The sequence below is a fragment of the Bactrocera latifrons genome, unplaced genomic scaffold (genome assembly GCF_001853355.1).
Source record: "Bactrocera latifrons isolate USDA-ARS-PBARC rearing strain unplaced genomic scaffold, ASM185335v1 scaffold_346, whole genome shotgun sequence".
Lineage (NCBI taxonomy): Eukaryota > Metazoa > Arthropoda > Insecta > Diptera > Tephritidae > Bactrocera > Bactrocera latifrons.
The window spans coordinates 212,676-236,112 of record NW_017536986.1 but is presented as its reverse complement, the minus strand read 5'-3'; the positions used below and the strand labels follow the sequence as shown (position 1 = coordinate 236,112).

Here is a 23,437-nt window from a genome sequence, read left to right as displayed (position 1 = left end):
GTCACTTTACTGCATTAACAATTGATTTTTTCAGCCTTTCGAAAATCATTTAAAATATAATGATGCAAAAGGGAAATTTTTGCTTGACACGGAACATCAATGGAGGGGAGAACAATATTTTTTCTTGGTTTGTACGTTATTTATTTTTCACACCACTGCTACTTTTCAGAACGACGCCACCCTTACGCCGTTTTGTGCACATATATACATGTGTACATTTTAGTATATAAGCAATAAATGTAGCAATAAATTGAGCATTTTGCCACATGCTTGTATGATTTATAATTTTCTTGGCTCACATGACACACGCCACATGCACTACCTCAACAAATGTGTCGGCATGTGTGTAGCAATACCTTTCCACACCTTTTCACACACACACACACACACACGCACACAAATTACGTAGCTTATATACTTTTGCACATTTTTTCCAACACTGTTATGTATTCGCGCTGCCGCAGCCAATTGCTCTTTCGCTGCAGCACACTGACACGGTGTGTGTATATGTATGTGCCTGGCTTGCCGCTGCAACTCCGCAAGAATGAGTTTTGTGCCAAGCATAAATCGGCACAGGACAATTTTTATTAAATATATATTACACTTTTTATATATTATGAACGTTGTTGTTGTTGGTTGTTGTTTTTCTACGCTTCGCTTTTGTTGGTGTGTTTGTTTGGGCACTTTTTTTGTACACATGCACTTTGTGCCAACATTCATCAGTCGATATATGGTGGGCGTTCCGGGTCATACACGCGTTCACTGTTTTTGTTTTTGTATGCTATTTGCATGGCACACACACACACACATATACACAAATATATTGACTTTTGTTGAAATTGAAATTYACAATTGATTCGCTGCAACTTCGTTTCTATTGCACTTTTTTGTTTCGCTACTCACAAGCGATGTTGTTCATTATTATACCGTTATTTATTATTAGCGAAATTCGCTTCGTCTTGCGACTCAACTCGCTTTATGCTTTATTTGTGCGCTGACATTTTCGCCTTTTATGTAATCCACTCATTCACTTGGTCCTCCATTGACGTTCGTTCGCACACTGACGAGTCGCTGACTCACTGACTCACCGCTTGCCAAATATGGCACACCACTGTCGTTTTGTACGCGTACGCCATTCGCCTGGCACCGTCGTTACTATTTCTCGTGGCTTGTTTGTTTTTATTGGTTTTACATGTATAAATTTTGCCTCTTTAATTCAGCTGTTTACAAATGTCACTTTTTCATGCGGCGCACAAATGACTGCACATAAACAATGGATTCGCATTGGCGTAATAAATACAGCCACTCAGAGCGTATGCTTGTGTGTGTCTGTGCATGTAAAGCGCAATCGAATTAAATCGAATTGTATGCGGCACTGTGAGTCGCCACCGTCGCTACAGACTAACTGATAGACGCTGAGTGTTACGAAACGGAAACCACAAGCGCCGATTCAGCGATTTCACTCGGCGCCAGCATCGTTTGCTGGCTCGACACGCGCACACCGCGACGTTGACTGGATTTAGCTTGACTTGGCTTGACTTGGTGTGACGCTTAGGCAGCCGCTACGGCAGCGGCGGCCACAAATATCAGCAGCACCACAAAGAGTAAGGCAGGTGTGAGCAGTGGCTCAGAATCCAACTGCAAGAGTGGGCATTGACTGCTGCCGTCGTCCGACATGATTTCGCATGTGATTTAATTTTATGCCGTACTTTATTGTTTGTTTTGAGGATGGCTGTGTATTTGTAGTGCCTGCGCCACACGCTGGTTTGTGTTTTTCTCAACTGTTTCTCCTTTTAATTATCCTGTTTTGGATATATTTATGTGTTTTCATGTCTTTGTTGTTGTTATTGGGCACTCAGTTCAATGTTAACGTCATACAAATTACCAAGTGTTGTTGCTAGTAATTGTGTGAACCCAAATGTTTGGAAGTTGTGAAGTGCACCTTCTGAATGTGAGGTTATGACGACGCCCTGCGAGAAAATGTTTACAACGGCGGCATCAAATCACTTAAGTAAAATCGTTTTTGAGCTAATTGGAAAGTGGAGTAGAGTTAGGTAAGGTAGACGAATTTTAGCTAGGCGCAGGGTTGCCTTTTTGGGAATTTTATCCATATATTTGTAAAAATTTATCAAACAATTCTTTAATATTTTCTTTAATGGCATTAAATGAATTGGTAAAAATTTATCAGAAAAATGTCAATTATTTCTTTCATGAAAATAAGTGAATGCAGAGTTTAAGCAAGAATAGCTTAGTGCTGAGCAAATTTGGGATATATAAACTCATATAAGGTTAGGTATGAAACGTAGAGCTCTCTTTTAAGCAATAATCTATGCTGAATTTCATGAAAATGTATTGTCAAATCAAAGAGTTTTTCATTAAAATACTTGATTTTGATGATTTTCTTGCTTTTAAACATGTATGACAACTATATAATATAGTGATTTCGTTTATACCGTGTAGGATTTTAAATTTTTAGTAAAATAATGTAACTCATTGCTGAGCTCACCACTAGTACTGAGAAAATGCAAAGCGGAATGAACTCATCTTGAGTCACTTTGCTATTTGTAGTGTATAACCAGCTATTTTTTCTCACTGGGTCTTTACACATCTGCACACATAGGCACGCGAGCACAAAAAAATTACATATTGACCGGGCAATTATTTCTGTTATTGTTGCGAACACATACACACACGCATACATGCATACATAGCGTTGTGTTCATAAAATTTTAATTCGCATGCTTAAAATATTTTCTATATTTTTTCGTTTTTAATTTCATATTTCACACGATACTCCATTACACACGTTCGCTGCGCGGCATACAATACATGTGCCRTGGCGTATACGCGACATTTATGACATTCATATTCATGTGGAAATTTTGAGCACTCATACGCCCTGTATTACATGCAAGGTTTTACGAAGGTAAGCTACAGCTATTACTTCACTTGTATGTATGTGATTGTATGAACTCTCTTTGATTAATAATTTGGGTAAAGAAGCGGAGGTGAGCTCTTCGAGCAATTTTACGTGCTCGAATTTTWCACTTTCCCTTCTCGTTTTCAACAGTTAAGGATTTGCACTTATTTTCTATTCAACTTGCTGGCCTTCTGCGTCATTGTACTCCTGTCAAATTTACACTTTGCGAATTTACTTGTATTTTCATGTCATTTTTATGTTTTTCAAGCCGAAATGTTTGTTGTGTGGTTCACATCTGTTCCGTGCTGGCTTTATCTGCAGCTTGATTACAAACTTTTAATACTTCCTCTATGCGTATTTTTTTGCATTCCATTTGATTCCCTTCAATGTCACTTTTATTTGCACATTTTTATTGCTTTGACTTTATAAATATTTTATATACTAGCGGCACTCATATGCTGCAGATTGTTTTGTGTGTATGCTTGTGTGCATAAAGATGCATGCTGATGCCTCTATATACTCATATACATATATATATTSTATATAGTATATCGCGCTGYTATATATAGCGTGACATGTGCAGGCAGTATACTAACACATAAACATGAGTATGTACTCCATGCATGCATATAGACATGCACGCTCAGTTAGGCATACGTAAGTATGCTCAGATGTGTGTCTATTTGTATGTGCGTTCTTTAGTCCTTCAAATGATAATACAACTCTTTCGCTTCCTATACTCTTTGCAGATATTATCGTCATACTGTTCGAGTAGCGCAAAAATAATTTCGCCTCACTGCTTTCACCACTTTATTACTAAATATAATCTATAGAGCCATTCTACTTCGTTGTCTTCCTGCTCACAACTGATTTTTTAATATATATTCTACAATATATTATATATATATATCGAATATTCAATTAGTTAGCTGCCTTTACTTTGCTTTACTGAATTACATTTTATTTTCATTATTTGTTTTTTACATTTCCATTTGCTTTTATACTACTTTTTCCCGTTTAATACAATTTAATTTGTTCCATTTTTTCCAATTCCCTCGTTGCGACCTGATTATACTATACGCGTACAGTGTGCAATGTCTTCAGGTCGTGGTAGCGCTTAAGTGCAAAACCTTTTGCCACACACACTACGACGGTCGGTGGCCATTTCAACGGACTACCACTCACTATACAATCACGGACGCACGAAAAAAACCGGAATTTCAAATGGCTGGCTTATGTGAGACTCTTCACAGTAAGGACTAACGCGCGACTAGAACGAGACACCTACGAAACACTGCGTAATCGCCGCTGCACTAGCCCAGGCTGAGGTATTTGAAGAGAGCTGCGTTAACGCTTGCGAGACTTGCGGCTAATAGAGTATAACTGAGCGAKTGAGTRGAGCTTTGATTGAGAGAGTGAGCGTCAGCGTAAACTGCAAGTGAGTTCAATTAATTTAATTACAATTGGGGAGTAATTGCTGAGAGCTGTAAATAAATGTTCCCCTGTGCAAGTAATCTGTTTAAGTGAAAGCAACTGTCAACAACTGCCAAATTCTCACATTGAACGATTCATATACTTTCATTAACTCTAAGCAAATGTCAAAGTGACAGGAATAAACAACATAAAACTTAAATACAAAGTTAATCCTAAAATATATTATCTGTGTTATATCAAATATTGCGTCATGTATTTAGCAGTATTTCAGATAGCAAGATTGATTCGAATTTCCAATCTGACTATTTACTTATAAACTCTTTTTAATAATTTTTTTTTTTCATAAACATTTCCCGAGAAAGATTTGAAAATAATTACTTATTCTAACACACTACTCTTGTAGTCGATACAGATATTTGACAGTTCCAACTGTCAAAAATAGATTCCAGTATTAACATTGCTAACTCATAAGTTATGAGTAGCTACAAGTATTTCTACTCACACTCCAGCAGCAGCGGCAACAAGGTTCTCTAAATGTCAAAATATAATTTTTTTGAAATAACATATTTATTCAATGATGTTTGTTTACCTCTCATAGCTCTCATTTGCGCTCTCTATATCAAGTGCCAAAGTTTACATTACGATTCATTGTTGACCGTTATTTGTGAAACTCATTGCCTTTGCTCTCTCAGAACTCTCAGTGGATATAATGAGGTATTAATGAAGATTAGAGAGAAGTCTTCGGTGAAACTTTTTCGCTCATTAGAAACGTACTATATTCATTGGCTTATTTTTCGAGTGACTGGCTCTTGGCGACTCTCTGATTTAGCACAGTTGACATGTGCTTTTTTAAACAATGTATGTACGTCATCACCTGTGACCCAGCCTAAGACTGGTTAACATGAAATTATGAGAAAATGGTTTTGATAAATATTTACTTTAATTTCCAATACCATGATAAAGTGATAATCGAGATTTCATTATTCTTCATTTACATAATTTTTTATTTTGCTGTAAAATTAATTAGATTAGATCAATTTGTGTACTTTGAGTATTGAATTGTATTTTCATTTATTTWAATTATATTGTACCTCAGATCAAATAACGTATTTGTGTAAAGTTTTATTCCGCTATCATCATTGGTTCCTAATGTATATATTATACAGAGAAGGCATCCGATAGAATTCAAAATAGCGTTATATTGGAAGAAGGCGTGGTTGTGAACCATTTCACCCATATTTCGTACAGGTCATCGGGGTGTTAAGAAAATATTACCGAATTTCATTGAAATCGGTGGAGTAGTTCCTGAGATATGGTTTTTGGTCCATAAGTGAGCGACGCCACGCCCATTTTCAATTTTTAAAAAAAAGTCTGGATGCAGCTTCTTTCTGCCATTTCTTTCGTAAAATTTAGTGTTTCTGACGTTTTTTGTTAGTCGGTTAACGCACTTTTAGTGATTTTCAACATAACCTTTGTATGGGAGGTGRGCGTGGTTATTATCCGATTTCTTCCATTTTTGAACAGTATATGGAAATGCCTGAAGGAAACGACTTTATAGAGTTTGGTTTATATAGCTGTACTACTTTCCGAGATATGTACAAAAAACTTAGTAGGGGGCTGGGCCACGCCCACTTTTCCAAAAAAATTACGTCCAAATATGCCCGTCCCTAATGCGATCCCTTGTGCCAAATTTCACTTTAATATCTTAATTTATGGCTTAGTTATGACACTGTATAAGTTTTCGGGTTTCGCCGTGGCGGTGGGCCGATTTTGCTTCAAACTTAACCTTTTTATGGAGCCAAGAAATACGTGCACCAAGTTTCATTATGATATCTCAATTTTTACTCAAGTTACAGCTTGCACGGACGGACAGACGGACAGACATCCGATTTTCAACTCTATTCGTCACCTTGATCAGTTCGGTATATACAACAATATATCTGACCCTTTTAGTTTTAGGACTTACAAACAACCGTTATGTGAACAAAACTATAATACTCTCCTTAGCAACTTTGTAGGGAGAGTATAAAAATTAGATTTTATATTGGAAAATATTGCCTCCTTCCGATTAGTATCATAACATTAACGAAAATCAAAGTTAATTATAYGAAAACTATTTCTCTTAAGATTTTATCTTAATATACCAATAGCTTGGACTTAGGCCGTTGTTATGTCATCTAAATGATAAAGATCCACTAATTTGCTTCCAGGTAGTTCAAGATTCTAGAGAAACTTTTCTTCGATACTATACAAGTGAATCTAGGCTTACTATTCTTATATTCTTACAGGAYTTTTATTATTTCTTCTATATTTGATATATATGTATATAGAACCCAGTACCATTTCCAAAACTTACCAAATATTTCTTAAGTGCTTACGAGCGACTTCTGACCTATACTTTCGCCCTTAGAAATCAACCTACTCAAACCCATTTGCATATACTAYGTATGAGTTATAAGTCACAAAACTTCCAACAACTCCAAATGACTCATTGATTGCTTGTACAAGATATAAATGGAGTAACAGAAGAAAATAAGCAAAAAACAGTTATTGGACGATGACGTAAAATTGTGCAAAAGGACATGCAGTATCAGCTTTTAAATCAGAAATACGTACTCTATTTGCACACGTTCTCTACACGCTTTTATTCCCATTGCGAAAACGGGCTCGCTCGAAAATGAGAATACCACAAATAAAATGAAGTGCTCGAGTAAACAACTAAAATCTCATTTACGTTTTATACTCTCTATATGGCACTCTCTGTTATTCTCGCGCTCGTATTCTCTGTTTCCCCCCCCCCTCATTTTCTATCTTTCTCGTTCTTACTCTCTTTTATTTCCTTCTCAAATGTCCACCCAACTTCAGATTCCATTRCACACGACTTTCGCTGCTTAGCAAGCCTCAACAACTAATAGGTGAAACCAAGTGACAGCGCAATGTGGATGGCATTCCGTTTTGGTCGACACTTTGGGAAAAAGGACCTCTCAAAAATGGTGGAAAACAAGTGTCAGTCTGCTCGTTGCGCACAAGTCATGTTGTACGCTCTTTGAACGTGTGTTAAAAAATCGACTCGTTCGCTGTGTGTGACATTAAATATTTCAATATTATTGATATTTCTTGCTTGAGAAGTGTATATTACAACTTGAAAATTATTTATTACACTGCATTGCAGCGAATATGGAATTAATTAATACTTAATGTGATGTGTGGTGAAGTTTACAATAAACGAAATGGCCATAAAATATGTGGCCGAAGTGATTTCATAATAACAACTTGAGCGTCAAAAGGAGGCCATCAAGTGTAAAAGGAAAAGTTTAGCAGTCGAAAGGCACATGTACCTGCACATAGTACTAGTAGTTCGAGTGTATAACTGTATAAAAAATAAAAAAATATATATCCGATGGACTGCAGTTGAAAAACGATTTGTAAACAGTGTAAGAATTCTACACAGCAAAGTGCGGTTGGAGGGAAATTCGGAGGCCACACAGAAGCAGGTTAGTGCACTTGAGCCAATGCAATGACGTAGAACGAAGAAGATGCGATTTTGTTCTATAAATAACGATACACAATAAAGGACGAAGCACAGGTTTCAATATATTGTACTGTATAAAAAAAAGAAACAATATTTTTAATATGATATGTTAGAAATGCTCATTCTTTGGTGGTTCTAGGAAGTGCATCGCACAAAATGACAACTTCCTCATTTTTTTTTTTTAATTTTCTGCCTTTTTATTTATATATTTCTCCATAGTAACCGTCATAATAATATCCGTAGTACCCAGTTGCAGCAGCAAAGGCTTTAATGGTAAATAAAATCTGCACAGGAAATAGTGTAGCATTTAACGAGATGGTGGTATGCATTTCCAGCTCCTTATGAATCAAATTTTTTTTATTATAATTATTCTCTAGATTAATAAACTTATTAAAGTTCTCCAACCATCAGCTGTTCCGTAACGTTAAGCGCCCGTTTGTTGAATTTCTTTGATGTTCATAAATAATATTATTATCATAGTAAAATAATACAAGAGGATATGAGTAGCTTATCATATTGAATTAACTCGCTTGATCCCCAATACAAAAATTAATCAAGCAGTTACGTACAAACTGTTTTTTGATTCCACATACGCCGTGGTGTCCTTAACTCATTAATAATAACAAGTACATAAAAGGAGATATTGTTATAATTCGATTATATATCGATTTTTGGGAATAATAAAAAACTACTTAATCGATTGTTTTGAACTATGCAGGACATCTTTATATAATATACTAAAATCAAATATATAAATCAAGCTATTTTTGTCTTTTCCGCTAAATTCCAAATTTCAAAATTTTTTAACAAATTTTTTTTTTTAAATACATCATGCCACAAGCCTATAATCTATGCCTTGTCCTCCTAAAATCTGTCTTAAAATTTGTGTATATATCTGAATAGTTTCGCAAATTTTTCGCAATGCTTCGAAAAGTTTTTTCGTAACAACAAAAGTTATTGTATTGCAAAAATTATTTCAGAATAGTATCAGGTCTGAACAAATACGTCAACTTAATTCATAGATATTATAATAAACACCAAAATTTCCTGAGTCTGAGTTATATTTGTATATACTGCTATCAAAATATATTGAATTTTTTAAAATAAAGTCGCTCATCATTTTGCTCATTCTGTTATTACGTATGTTCTGCAAACTAACAATGATAACATAGAACGATTTACAAGGAAACAGTACCCAAGGTCTATTTGTTCTAATTAGAGAATGAGTCGTTAAAAAAGTGGAGCATAACAATGGCTTTGTCCTTCATTGGCATAATGACTAATACATTTTGCTGATGAATACTCYACCCTGGCTAATAACATTTTGGCAGCGACTTACAATTCGGTGACCAAAAGCTGGAATGGTTGACGGAGGGATTTCTTTGATTTTAATTGTTTTCGTTCTTCCTTTCTTTTATCTCAAGCCTAGCGGAGTAAAATCGGCTGCACAAACAGTTCATCCTTTGATCACATTAATTTTAAATTATGAATTATATTGCTATAGTTCACAGAAGAAATAATAATTTCGGCATTTTTATGGATATAAATATTAAAAAAAAACTCTCTCAAAGCATCAAAGCACATATTCGAACATGCAGAAATTTATATTTGCATATTTTAAAGAATGTTTAGCGGAAATTGAAAAATAATACTAGAGCCAATTTTTTATATGTAATAATTAGAGCAGTTTTAACATATAGGAATAGGAATATATCATATATATCAGGAAATATTATACCCGAAAAGTTGAGATTTTAATTTTGGACTAAAAAACTCTTAGCGACGGACCTTTGGCAGGCATTCGAAAGCATCCAATCAGTTCACTGAGATTGAAAAACTTGAACAAAGACAGTTTCAAAACGCTTGGCTAAAAAGCTAGAAAATCTGTAAGGACATTTTGATCAAATTTGACCCAGACTGTTCTCTTTAAACGGCGATTGCAAAACGAATTGATAACAGAAACGTTCTCTAAGTTTTATACAACCGCTTTTCATGTTCTCGGGAGTTTGTCTGGCGATTAGTACCACGGACAATTGACAACGAGTTTTCTTAAAATTGCTTGATGCCTATGGAATCATGGCAACGGTACCGTTGAAAATGTTGCAGAAGTTTTTTGTGAAGTTTTTTTTTTCACCATATAACAAAAAGTACTTGAAACTTGTCGAGCTGGAATTGTAGAGATAGCAAAGGGTCTCAGTATTTCCTTTCGATCGGCTCAACAGACTTTGATTGATGTCATGGGTATGAAGGTTATTAATGTTAGACTAACCGGGCGATTATGTACTGTGATATAGTCTCAAGTCTCTAAATTTGAGATTTTATGTTAGAGAAAATTTTTGAGACTTGAGACGATTTTGCTATTCTGTAAGTGAAAGTCTCAAAATCTATTACATTTCATTATTCAGAGATGTTTTTACATTTGAATGAAAAAATATGTCGATAACAAATATTAAATTTTCAATAATATAGTCAAAAAACATAACCACCAATAAAAATAAAAATATATGTTGACTTTGTTTCACAATATTTACGAAATTTATGTAAAATTTATTTATTTTTAAATTTTTCAAAAAAAAGTACGTCCAAATATGCCCCTCCCTAATGTGATCCTTTGTGCCAAATTTCACTTTAATATCTTTATTTATGGCTTAGTTATGACACTTTATAGGTTTTCGGTTTTCGCCATTATGTAGGCGTGGCAGTGGGCCGATTTTGCCCATCTTCGAGCTTAACCTTCTTATGGAGCCAAGAAATACGTGTACCAAGTTTCATCATGATATCTCAATTTTTACTCAAGTTACAGCTAGCACAGACGGACGGACGGACAGGCGGACAGACACACGGACGGACAGACAGACATCCGGATTTCAACTCTACTCGTCACCCTGATCACTTTGGTATATATAACCCTATATCTGACTTTTTTAGTTTTAGGACGTACAAACAACCATTATGTGGACTATAATACTCTCCTTAGCAACTTTATTGCGAGAGTATAAAAACGACATTCGATTACTATCTATGATGATATTCAGTATATTCAAAATGGCAGACAAGAGTTCTTTTTGGTTTTGTAACCCGCTAACTACCAGGTCTAAAATTTGAAGCAATATTTTGAGACTAACGCTAGAGACTGTTTAGTGAATAGTATCTAGTCACATATTGAGATTTTAACTCAAAATGTCTCAAATAGAGACTGGTTACAGAATCCCGCTATAAATTGGCTTCAAAAAGTGGTTGCAACGTAGCCAAGTCCCCTACATTTTTCAAGCGCATCGTTACCGCTGAAGAGATGTGGGTTTATGAAAATGACGTTGAAACTGAAGACCAAAAAAACCAAAAAAACCAAAGGAAGTATATGAAAATAATAAACTAGGYACCGAAGTTGGCTGTAACAACACCATTACCAACATCGGTAATGCAAAGAAAGCAAATATCTATCATCAGATAGTACATAGATTTAGGTAGAGCATCAACTGATTAAAATATGAAGCTTAGATGAGAACCTTTCATTATTATTCAAARTGAACAACACATTAATTCGTTAWCGTTAATGTCACACGGGGCGTCTCACGGACATAATTTATATGCTAATTACTCATCACGCGACCCTTTTTAATGTGACGCGTTTTCTAGGCTTKCCGCTAGATCGATAATTACTCCTGGCTAATCAAGCTCATTAAAMTGATTAACAAGAAGAAACTGGTCTTGCAATCCACAGARCTTGGTGTTTCCTAGTTTATAATATTTGTGTCAATAGCAACAATAAAATAATTGAGTTCAATATTAATGCAACTTATACGAGTACAACTCACAAAGCACAAAGCATAAAGCACAATTGTCGAAAAAGAACAAAGCACGAGTTGTACTCGTATTTGTGCTGTCTGTGCGTCGACCCAATAAAAACACACCCCAGAAACACATATGAAKCCGAATAGGCAAATAGTAGCAAAGGCTAACAACACAGCATGCGAAAAATGTAAAGTGCACAAGAGGCGGCGGGAAGCGGACACACTACAGGCGAGGCAGAGTAYGACGGACYGCCTATATTGCCAAATGTCATGCAATGCCGGGGCGAAAGTTGCGAAAGTGGCAAAAAAGCAAAAGTAGCTGTKAACATGAGACCAGCAGCGCCAAGTTGGTCGCAAGCTGAATGGGAAAGTAAGCAGCGTGAGTGAGGTCGCGTGGCAGCGAAATAGGCAAAATGCCACCAGCGTGAAGAATGTCAGGAGCAAAAGTGCTGTCGCATAATGAGCAAAATGACTAGAGAAAATAAAAGTAAGGCAGGCAGCAAAACCTCAAAAAACAAATATTTCTCATTGATTTTTTKCTTATTTTGCTACKGCATGTGCGGCGCATGCGCATKYKTACTTRTTATTGTTATCGCCAAAGCTTTCACAGCAGTTTCATCATACATAGCGCTTATTATTCACACATATGTGCCTGTGTGTGTTGTCGTGTGCTCACAGATTCTCCGAAATCTCAGCTCTCTAAATATTTTACGATGATTACTTTTCCACTTTCAACTAGCGGGTAGGCATTGTGTCGGGTTGCCGTTGAGACATTTCGCAATACACACAACATACTCRTATTGCCCGTGGTCGGAACGGTGCAACGGACGAGAGTATACGAAAAACGGTGCAAACTAAAAAATTTGTAATAGTTCAATCACAAACTAAACTAATCAACAGCAAACTAATAATTTYTTGCATWAATGCTATAGAAAAGTRTAATCCATCAACGCGCCTGTATRTCTGTGTCTGTAAGCGATTCATCGATTTGTGAAAAAAGTGCGATTCGGCAGAATATGGCATGCTATTAATGCTGCCATACGAGAAGGTRTGTGGAGTAATGTGCCAGCAGCAGGACTTGCTTCGGTGCAGCTGTACCAAGAGCTCGAGGTGCTAACAAAACTGGCAAATCTGTGGAACAGCACGATTTGAGGTTCATCCTTTGACCTCCATTTCACAATATTGAATTTCTGGTTGCAAAACGCAGCTGTATGTGCATGTGTGTCGGTGCGTAATTTCAGTGTGTCAAAGTCGCCGCAATCCTTCAATGGTCTTTCACGCACTGCACCTATATCTGTGTGAGTGTGTGTGTGTGTTTGTAGCAAATATCCACTTTATTAGCCACAAAAACTGAGTGCTCAATTAAAATTTATGACAGACAAACAGAAAATAYGGCACGAAGCCTAGAATAGTTATCAGCTACGCCAACTAACTGCCCGAARGAGGAAAAATCAATAGTTGCAACATTTTTCACGAACAGCAAAACGCCAATATGAGCGCGTTGAAAAGTGAACGCGAATAAAATAAAGTGAAAGTGTGTGTTAGAGAGAAAAGTGTAGAAAGTAYAAGCAATTATATAATTTCGAAGAAAATTTGTGGTGTAGGCTCGGTTTTGACAGTTCCACCAATTTCTACAATAAGCGCACGCGTGTGTGTGTATGTGCGTCYGGGTCAACCATATGCTACAATCGATTTAGATGCCAGCAACAATAACACAAATTCATTGTGACACTCGTTTCACTTAAACAACAACAAATCTACAACAACAAAACTACACCAACATATGTATACATACACAGGCGGAAGTTTCACCACACCAACGACGACGACGACGACGACGCMTACGCCAACTGCCAACGTGTAGTAGTTTGCAGAAACTTCCAGTGCTGGCAACCTTAACCTAAACTATTAACAGTCACAAGCAACTAAAAGTAGAAATAGAATTATAAACATCAAGCAACAAACAACAACAAAACCAAGAAGTAAACTCTACAACCAATTTAACTGCCAAACGCTTAACAGCCCTAAACCGCTGCAGCTGCCGCCACAATGGGTAAGAARAAGGTACCGAGTGAGGACCTCATTGTGCCGCCACAGGATCAGCGCATATGCGGCACGATTTGTGTGTGYCAAATGACGCTCGTGCTCAGCTCGGTGGCGCTGGTCTATCTAACGGTCGCCATCTACATGCCGTCGACGCGCGCYTTCAAGAGCGGCATCGATCCAACGCCCGTCATGTGCACCACCACGCGCGCCGTCAACAAGGACAACTGCGAGTGGGGCTCGTGCGGCGAGTGGTGTCTGAGTAAGACGTCTGGCGCCTGCATACAAATCTACGTGAATTTACGTACCAACGGCACCAATCTCACCTTTCAGAATTGCACGAATTCGGCGAATAAAACGTGCTACGGCATCGATCAGGACCGCGCCGATAAGGCGCGTTGCATAAATGATGAGTGCAAAAATTTGACGGGTACATTTAATTGTACCGAAGGTCAGTGCTTAAATATAACCGATGCGTTYGAGTGTGTTTTCAAGAATAGCGATTCGCCGGTCAAGTGTTCGGGTCGGCGGGGGAAAATCAATTGTATGGACATAAACGGTTTGTTTTCGTGTAATCGCGGCACGTGTCGCAAAATACGCACTCCCTACAATTGTGACCGTCGTTGCGTCGACATACCGACACGCAATAAGAATGTRGTGGTGTTGAGTGGCGACAAAGTGTATTTGTCGCAATGTCAAAATGCCATCAATGCAGAGACTAAAGAAGAAGTGTGGAATGAATCCGCTGATAATGTTGTGATGGCATCGTGTTATTTCATAAAAAACACATCGGATCGTGTGGAGGCATTAGATTGCATTAACGGCTCGACGCTGGAACACAATATGCTCACGGATCTCACCAATTTCACGTATCTAAGTCATCTGCACATATCGGTGTCGGTGCCAACGCCGGAGATAGCGCCACCCGATTTCGATTTGACCATTTCGAATGAGTCGAAGCTCATGATCAATCTGGAGGGTTGCGTGAATACGCTGATGGATGAGTGCAAGGAGTTCTTGAAGGATTTCGGCCGTGATGGCAGCGATCACAATGCACGTGCGCGCTTCCCTTGCTTCTACTCGCCGTCAAAGAAGGAAATTGTCGTGGCTCGCTTCGACTTGGAGGTCACCTATCGACAGTTTGTTATCGCCTCGGTTGTGCCGTCCGTCTTGTTTGTGGTATCTTGTCTAGTCTTGCTGCTGTGTCAGAAGACCGTCTATGTGGGTGATGATGCGAAAATGCGYTTCAAAGGTTGTGTGGACACGGATACGATATTGGCGAAAAATAATATTGGCTCACAAACCAATTTGGGCGATACTGGTGGAGGTGGTGGCGACGACGTAATGGCACTATGAGATCCGTCACGTAAGCATGCAAATGATKGTTGCTTTTATTTATTTAATTGCTCGCTATGAGCCACAACAACCAGTTACCATCTCACAACTTGTGTTATTACTCTCTAATATTTGTTCAGCTTAAATCGATATGTAAATTGTAATGCTTATTTTACACTTGCAGCATACTTTCAGCTACATCAACGTGGATTGAGACCTGAAAGTTCGAATATTTATCCACATTTTTGAACATTTGTGCTGTTGTTATTGTCTGTAAGCATCGTTTATGATGTAGGTTCGCAAGGAGCTTTTGTGAATAACAGCATTTAAATTGTAGAAAGAACGCATACACATATATCTCAAGGAGCTTTTGTGAATAACAGCATTTAAATTGTAGAAAGAACGCATACACATATATTTAGTTGAATTCCATTTTTTGTACATTGTTAGCTTTTCGCGCGAAAGCTTAGAGCTTCATGCAATWAAAAATATATTTTTTTAGAATCGTAAATAAAAATGTTGAAATGATATTTAATATTTTTTTGTATACTCGAATTTAGCTTTGTAAAGTATTTGAATTACGGATCTTTTAATTATTCGGATAACCTGTAAACCGGTTATTCGAATTGTAASCGGTTTGTAACCGTTCAATAACCAATTAATACAATTCGAATAGTGGTACTACTACGACTATTCGAATACTTGCTCTACTGCGAATATTTGAAAAAGTTAAAATTGTTTGATATCCAAGCAGCCTTTGATTKTGCTTGCTTTATATTTGTGAAAATATCTAAAAAAATTTGTAGAAGTTGAACGGTTACTAATCGAGCAGTCAACAACGAACGGTTAACCGGTTAGTCGAAAGTGAGCGGTTAATCGTATAGTCACCTACGATTATCTGGATATTACAAACCGAATATTATTATCTGAATAATGCTCTGACCGGAGAGTCCAGTTGATCGATTTTTCTAATACCCAGAGTTCTAATTTGAGTATTTATAAAACTTATTTTCCATGTAGTAGTATTATATTAAAGAAAACCGTATTCCCTTTCAATAACYATGCTAATGTTATACAAAAGCTTAGAGCTTTCATCCATTATAAATTCTTCTTGTTAATATACAAATAAAACCTATGAGCGAAAGCACTAGTAGTAGGTGTAGAATTAGTTAAAAGCAGCTCCTGTAGTCCCTGGTAAATTTTTCAGCTACTTATTCTAAATAAATAAATATTGTTCTATTTAGTGAAAGCTTCGAGTTTTTTATAAATATCATAAACATACTGTATTCATTTCGCTCATAGTTTAATTTTGTGTGTTTTAATTTWGTATATTAGATAAAAATAGAGCTTCCATTAATGAAAGATTTTCCATAATTTCCAAATAATTAACCAATTTATATTAAGTATTGAGGCAAGACTGATATATTTATTATAAAGCTCCATTTTTCTATGCGAAAGCTGTAAGATCTTTATTTTAGTTTTAAAACAGAGCTTTTATTAAACTGTCAACTTTATTCAAGGTATATATTATTGATTGTAATGAAGCTATCAGTTGCGTTATAATACTTCAGAAAGGATACTGCTCAAGGGTGGGTTTCTGATCAAAAGAAATGTTTGACTCTATAAAAGCAGGGGACATAGCTACTGTTAAAATAAAATACACTAATTGGTTTTGTCTCTGATCTTTTGATAAATAATACCTTGAATGATAGATATAACCAAATAAAAAAATAAATTTTTATATCTACCTATATGGTATGAAACACTGGAGGAGATATCGCCTACTCCTCTTGGACTTAGCAGCAGAAATATACCTGGTATCGCAAAGGACCAAACTGGTCTAAGCGTAGATTATTATCAAAGTAATCTGACCTAACCTAACCTAAATCGCTATCTCAAATAGTTTTTGCATTACAGCCTTTAAAGTSTAGGCGCTCAGTTCAATCAGCTACATGAGATTAAAACCCGACCATTGGCATATTCTGTAGTTTTCTACACAATGACTTTTTTCTTCAATATTTTTACTATGGATTTTTGAAATATGTATAAAAAAGTTGTTACTCTACTTATGGCTCTTAAGATTATAATGCCTTATAAGGCAGTAAAAGTTGTGTGTGACTTCTCTTGTTAGAGCCATAATACGACCAGTCATACATAGCTGGTTCTCTTTTAAGTTCAGCGAGCGCTGATCAAATATAAAGTATTTCTGGTGCATGATCTCTGCTGTTGAAAGAAACAGATGAAGGAAAACAATTATATCATGGCTGCAGTCTTGTCACTCCTAAACTAAAACAACTGTGCTCTCATTTATTCAATCACCCAGAGGAATTACATGGTATTGAAATTAATTTTTGAAGACTGTTTTGAGTATATAGAGTACGGAGATTTAATTCCTTCAATAATATTTCGGAGCATATCAGCCTCAACTAACATAAACTTCTTTATAAAATTCTTAACTCTTTATATTGTTAAGTTAAATAGTTCCTCAATCCAATTTTATATGTATATTGAAACTGTTGTATCTTAATCACACTATATTGATTYGGATTTATTTCTCAAAAATATAAAAATTATATTTTAGCAACTATTTTATAGATATAGTTTAAAGTCGGTAAATTTTAACTCCCAGAGCAATTTTAAACACTTACTTAATTAGTTGTCAATTTTAACCTACTTTTGTTTYGATATGATTTTTTCAATACTTGAATTACGCTAACATTTGTATTTTCTCAATTTTCTAGGCATTCCTCTGCTCCAAGAAGACAGTCCCGTACATCAGGCCGGCGTGTTTGCCATGCAATAAAGCAGCAGACAGTGCAGCAGTAACAAACAACAACAATAACAACACAAGTTGTACAAAAGCACACTCACTTCACCAAATCAAATCAAAAAGAAACCAAGAAAATTTTACATCCAAAATTTAAAAAATATTTTAATCAGCCCAAAAATTATAAAAAACAAACAGTAAACTTCAATTCAATTTCACTCCCCGCAAAATGCGCTTGCCAGCAATGAACAAARAATATTATAAATTAGTCAAGTAAACATTATGTACCACAAACCAACCACAGAGAGCAAGTAATTTATGCAAATCACAATCAATTTGAAAGCGAAAAAAAAAACAAAAAATTTAAAAATTATGAAATTGCTGCAAACAAGTTTTTGAATATATTCTCGAAAGMAAATATGCTGTATTTTAAATTAATATTTATGCACACGAAAGAATTAAGAACAACAACTAACGGGACATAAAGGTCTTGTAAAACTTATTCATTCAGACAATATTAGATTTACAAAAGAACAAAGACAAAAAGAAAGTAAAAACTTACAAAAATAAATTCAAAGATTTGCAAGCACTCAATTCAAAGTTGTAAACGCAAGCAAAACGCAAAAAACAAAAGCAAAGCAAGAACATTATTCCACTTAAGTTTAGTATATATGAAAAGTATTTACAATTGTTCACTACAACTACAATGCAAGGCAAATATTTATGTGTTATTCCATTTGAATTAATTGTAACTTAGTTAAAGATCTATATTGAAGCGCTTTTTGCACTAATTTCGTACAAACGGGCACTCAACACACAAATATTTTACAACAGTAACTCACTGGCACACACACATACTTATATATACACACATACACACACACACACATTTCCACACCAGCAACTCACTTGTTATGGAAAGTCAAACGGTTTGGAGGGATGCGTGATCAAGCAAATATTCAAGCAAATTTTGGTACAAACAAAACAAAATATATGAAAAATTAACAAAAATTAACAATAACATACAAAGAGACGACAAAATAAACAAACAAACAAACGAACGTGAAACGTAAAGTAGCAAAAGTATARAAAAAAAGAACACAACTAACAGACTTGGACACAAGAAAAAACAAGACAAATAGGCATGAAGTAAGAAATTAGATAAATTACCGTTCAAATTAGTATGAAGAGTATTTAGTGAATATCGAATATTAAATAAATTAACTTAAAAATAGAACAGAAACAAGTATCAAGTATCATAGAATTAAAGTAAAAACACCGACATGTTACGATAAAACCTTAAACCTGAACAAACTGCAAAGCAACCCTGTTAATAGTACACACAAACAAATAACTGAATCTATAAATAGCGATCGTTTGTAGCGCACGAACAATCGAATCCACAAAAACACACACAAAAATCTACAAACTACGAATAGCTGTAGTCAAGACACAAACCGTGTAACGTACCACAGACACACACCAAAAGCAGTCGTCGTGCGCAGAGTATAGCGCAACAAGATGAAGAAAAGTTCGACCGCTACGACAACAATGTCGCTACCGACCAGTCCGACAATTTCGGCGCACACCATTACCGGCAGTAAGCTAAGTTTAAGCAGCACAAAGACAGCGACTTCGGGGCGTTCGAGTCGCTCGAGCATGCAATCGCCACAGAAGAAGAAGAGCGATCTCGAATTAGAGTCGATATTAGAGAAGGCGAAATTTTACACATCGTTGTGCCTTGGTGAGTGTAGTGAATGWGCATAGTATTGCTTAAAATGGTAATATTAATGGGCATCCGATAATAAGTGGATGATTATTGAGCTGGAATGAGCACAATGGCATACTTAATTTATTTGCTTGCTCCAAACTTATTATYAGCTATCGAACTATTTATGTACATATATATATTGGTATTTGTTGGAATTATATGCATGCCTACATATGTTTTTAGTATTACAAATTGCACTTTCATTTTCACAGGAACCACTGCAATTCTGTCGGTTTTTGCCTTCCTCTTTTTAATACCATTCGTTGTGGATCCAGCAATATCGACGATAATTGCCGATTATGATCCCGTACCAGTTACATGTATTGTCATTGATCATGTCTACGCGGAAGGCATAAGAAATTGTTCGTGGAGTTCATGCCGCGAGGGCTGCACGTCATCACTCACCAAGTAAGTATTATTCGTATATAGTATAAAAGCGAAACGAGTCCAATTCTTACTACGTTTATGAAACCCATTAGTTTAAATAGCTTAAAAAAAAAAGAACTTAATAAAATCTGCTCTAGAACCACATTAGAGRTCTTTGGTATAATATTCTAATAGTTCGCCCATGTCATCCCAGTGTTGAGGGCATAAATATAGTACTATATTAGCTTTGGAATATTAGGCTTGTTTTTGGGCAAGGCGAGTTAAGTTTGATTTAATGGCTACTCCAGAGATCGCACTTCGACAGCTATGCGGTCACTTAAGAAGTCATAGATACAGAACTCCTGTTTTGTCGCCTTTAACAGCAARGTGCCTTTGGTCAATAAAAATATTTTCAGAAATTAAAGACACTGTGAAAATTTGAGGTCCTAAGTGAAGTGCTAAGATGTTTCCACCTTCTCTTCTTCYATACAGCATTTGCAGCTRGTATATGGCAAGATTTTTAACCATACAGCWTGGACGTCGATAAGATCTTGGGACAGCGCTTGAACCGATGACCAGCGCTGACCAAGTTCTCGCGAAGCGCAAGTTTCAGTAATATAACACATGAGAAAGGAGCTCCAACCGGTTCCCATTCTACTGATAGCAGAGCTAGGGTGCATTCCCTCAGGAGTATATTCGGTGTGGTCTTTTAATTTTGTAGCCTACATTAAAACAAGGACCATACGTTGGAAGACATGGAAAATGTAAAAAATATATATGTATATATAAATATACCCTTCTGGCAACTTATCTTCCTTCCATATTTTATATACAATTTAGATTAAAATCTCGCAAAATCCTTAATATTATATTAGAAAMCCTGAACTTCATCGAAATTTAAAATTTATAAATGGAAAGTAAATTAAATTGTTAGATTTCGCCATAAAAGAATATTTCACTTATTAACCGTTTGCAACTTCCAACAAAATAAAGTTCTCWCTCATTACTCTCGCAGGTGCCATCAGTTGTACGTCAACTACACACGCATACCATTCATCGAATGGGAAAAGAATCCACATGAGCTGGATAAGGTGCAATGGGACGTCAGTTATACGAAATTTCTCATCAATTCGGAAGGTTGCGGTTATCCACCCACAACGAATTGCAGTGTCTTTGCGCGCCAATATGGGTGAGTCTTGCAAATACAATATAATAAAATAAATAATTTTTAATTGTATAAATTTCATTTATGTTTCTCACTTGTGTGCTCTCGCTCTCGCTTTTAATAGCTACTCGCACATTGGCGAACCATTTCCCTGTTATTACAGTCGTGCCTACCCAGAAGTGGTGATCGGTCGCTACTCGTGGGAGAACAACTTGTATCATCTCGTGCTGTCGCTTATCATACCGAATGTTCTATTCGCCATTTCGATTGGTGTGCTCAGCTATTGGTACTGCCCCTGTTGCGACAAAGCATGCAACAAATCATCACGAGTCTATGCGGAGAAGTTTCCCTCGAAGGAAGAGTGAGTTTCAAAACCAAATTGTTAAACAATAATTAATCACCACAATCAACTACTTAACATAACTACCTACCTAACTAACTAACTACTACATCATCAACACACACATACATATGCTCGTAATCTCGTAATTCCTCAGTATGCATTAATACTAACAACATATTGTATTTTAAGTTGTTGTAATGAACGTTAACTATACACTAAAAGAAAGTGAAGAAGAAGTGAAGATGAAATGAAAAGAAAATATATTAATAATCATAGCTATATCCTACTGTACCTGCATAAAAACCTGTATAATTTGGAATGTTTCTTCGAAATTTGTTATGGCATTCGTAAACRACTAGATACTCGTTGCATACACAAATATATATTTACATAATTTCATGTGTAGTCGACATAGACATATTGTTACATAAGTACTTTATAAATATTTATATGCATAATTGTAGTAAATGCGGTTGTACCGTTAAGCATTCATATTTTTATCGATTAATTATTTCATTTTTATTAAAATTATCATAAYGTAAACGAATTTTTGTTGTAAAGAATGGCATATCCTCTCAATACATACTTATATGGATGAGAATTTTGATTTGTGAAGAAATGGAAGTAAGCATGTACATACATATTTGAATCGGTCAAATGATTKGCGATGAAAAAAATGAGTTTTTAAATATTTTTTTGTAGTTAAAACGCATTTATWTTGCATGTTCTCAATTTAATTATATATTGGCATGCTAATTGGTGTTATTGTTGTTGCATTTGTGTTGTTAAAATTAACAGAAATTACATTTTTCCTTCTACTCCTTTCTACTTTCTCTTTTCCGTGTTTACGCTCGCTCAAATTACTCATTTATTACTCGCTCGTAGTGTGCTCGTTATTGTCATTGACTTTAGTGAATTCATTTAGGACCGCATTTAAATGACAAACTACAAAACTAAAGTAAAAACAAAAACAGAGTTCAACATTAATGTTTGTAATGACCGTTTACCATTCACGAATATTTACAGGATTGTTAACTGCATGAATTGCAAACCGGAGAAAACGTTATCCCTCAGTAATTTTTAAGCGAAATCTATGCAAGTGCCTATTAAAACCGTTTGATATGAATTCAAATAACCGTTAAATGCAAAAAAAGCTTTAAAAATATTATATACCAATGCGGTAAATTGCAAATTTATCGAACAAAAATAAATATTACCATAAACTTTTCGATTACTCGCGCACATTTTCTAATCCTTGCTAGCTAAATATTGAGATTTTGAAATTTTAGATAAAAACTACTAATTTAGCATATAGTACGCGTAGTCTAGTCAAATGGCACTTATTTGAAAGAGTAGCGCACATAAATTTATTAACATATTAAGTAGTAAACTTGTTCTTAAATATTAAATTTGTGAGCGATAAATTCACATTTACTAGTAGTTAGCATTATCGAAAGATGTTTTGGTTTCAATTTCAACTAATGTTCACATAGAGTCACACTCTGCGCCAAATYATTTTCTAAAAGCGAAATTGTTGTGTTCACGAAAGACGGTATCAGCTTTATCATATATTGATTGATCTAATCTAGTGCAAAGCGGGTCACTTGACGTCACAATTTCAGATAATAGACTTTGCGAACCAAAGAAATTGCTCAGAGCAARTCACTATCGCATGTGGCTGTACTGCAAACTGACAGTTCTTGATTGATTTGAAATCAGCTGCTTCAATGACGTCACGTTAGCCTGACTGATCTTTCTGATAAAAGCGCTTTGCTAATCAAATTCTCTCTAAGTAGTTTGTGTGTACATTTTATAGAAAATACKAACTTATCAACTTAAATTAAAATTATTAAAATTAAATTAGTTCAAATTAAATTTACAGCTTTGGTTTTTTCTTGAACGAGAATGAATTAACTTAAAAACCGAATAATATATCTGATAAATACGGCAAAACCCTTACAAAATTTTCT

At 35.7% G+C, this 23,437-nt stretch overlaps 2 protein-coding genes across 4 annotated transcripts in view; both read left to right on the top strand.

Moving 5' to 3' along the window:
• Nucleotides 1–12,853: 12,853 nt before the first annotated feature.
• LOC108971503 lies at nt 12,854–17,864 on the top strand. Of its 2 annotated transcripts, none has more exons than XM_018937613.1 (2): nt 12,854–15,086; nt 17,797–17,864. In XM_018937613.1, the coding sequence occupies exon 1, from the start codon at nt 13,727–13,729 to the stop codon at nt 15,074–15,076; it is 1,350 nt and encodes a 449-aa protein (XP_018793158.1). In that variant the 5' UTR covers nt 12,854–13,726; the 3' UTR covers nt 15,077–15,086; nt 17,797–17,864. The 2 variants fall into 2 exon arrangements, with proteins under 2 accessions (XP_018793158.1, XP_018793159.1); XM_018937614.1 differs by lacking the exon at nt 17,797–17,864 and adding an exon at nt 15,240–15,329.
• A 1,460-nt stretch (nt 17,865–19,324) lies between these two features.
• Nucleotides 19,325–23,437, top strand: part of LOC108971504 (protein tipE) — a 6,762-nt gene continuing 2,649 nt past the window's right edge. The window contains exons 1-5 of one of the 2 annotated variants that reach the window (XM_018937615.1): nt 19,325–19,566; nt 19,806–20,001; nt 20,975–21,148; nt 21,249–21,485; nt 22,494–22,796. In XM_018937615.1, coding sequence (XP_018793160.1) covers nt 19,344–19,566; nt 19,806–20,001; nt 20,975–21,148; nt 21,249–21,485; nt 22,494–22,551 — 888 coding nt within the window. In that variant the 5' untranslated portion in view covers nt 19,325–19,343 and the 3' untranslated portion in view covers nt 22,552–22,796. Of the gene's footprint in view, nt 19,567–19,805; nt 20,002–20,974; nt 21,149–21,248; nt 21,486–22,493; nt 22,797–23,437 lie in introns of those variants that run through there. The other variant, XM_018937616.1, reaches the window with a different exon arrangement.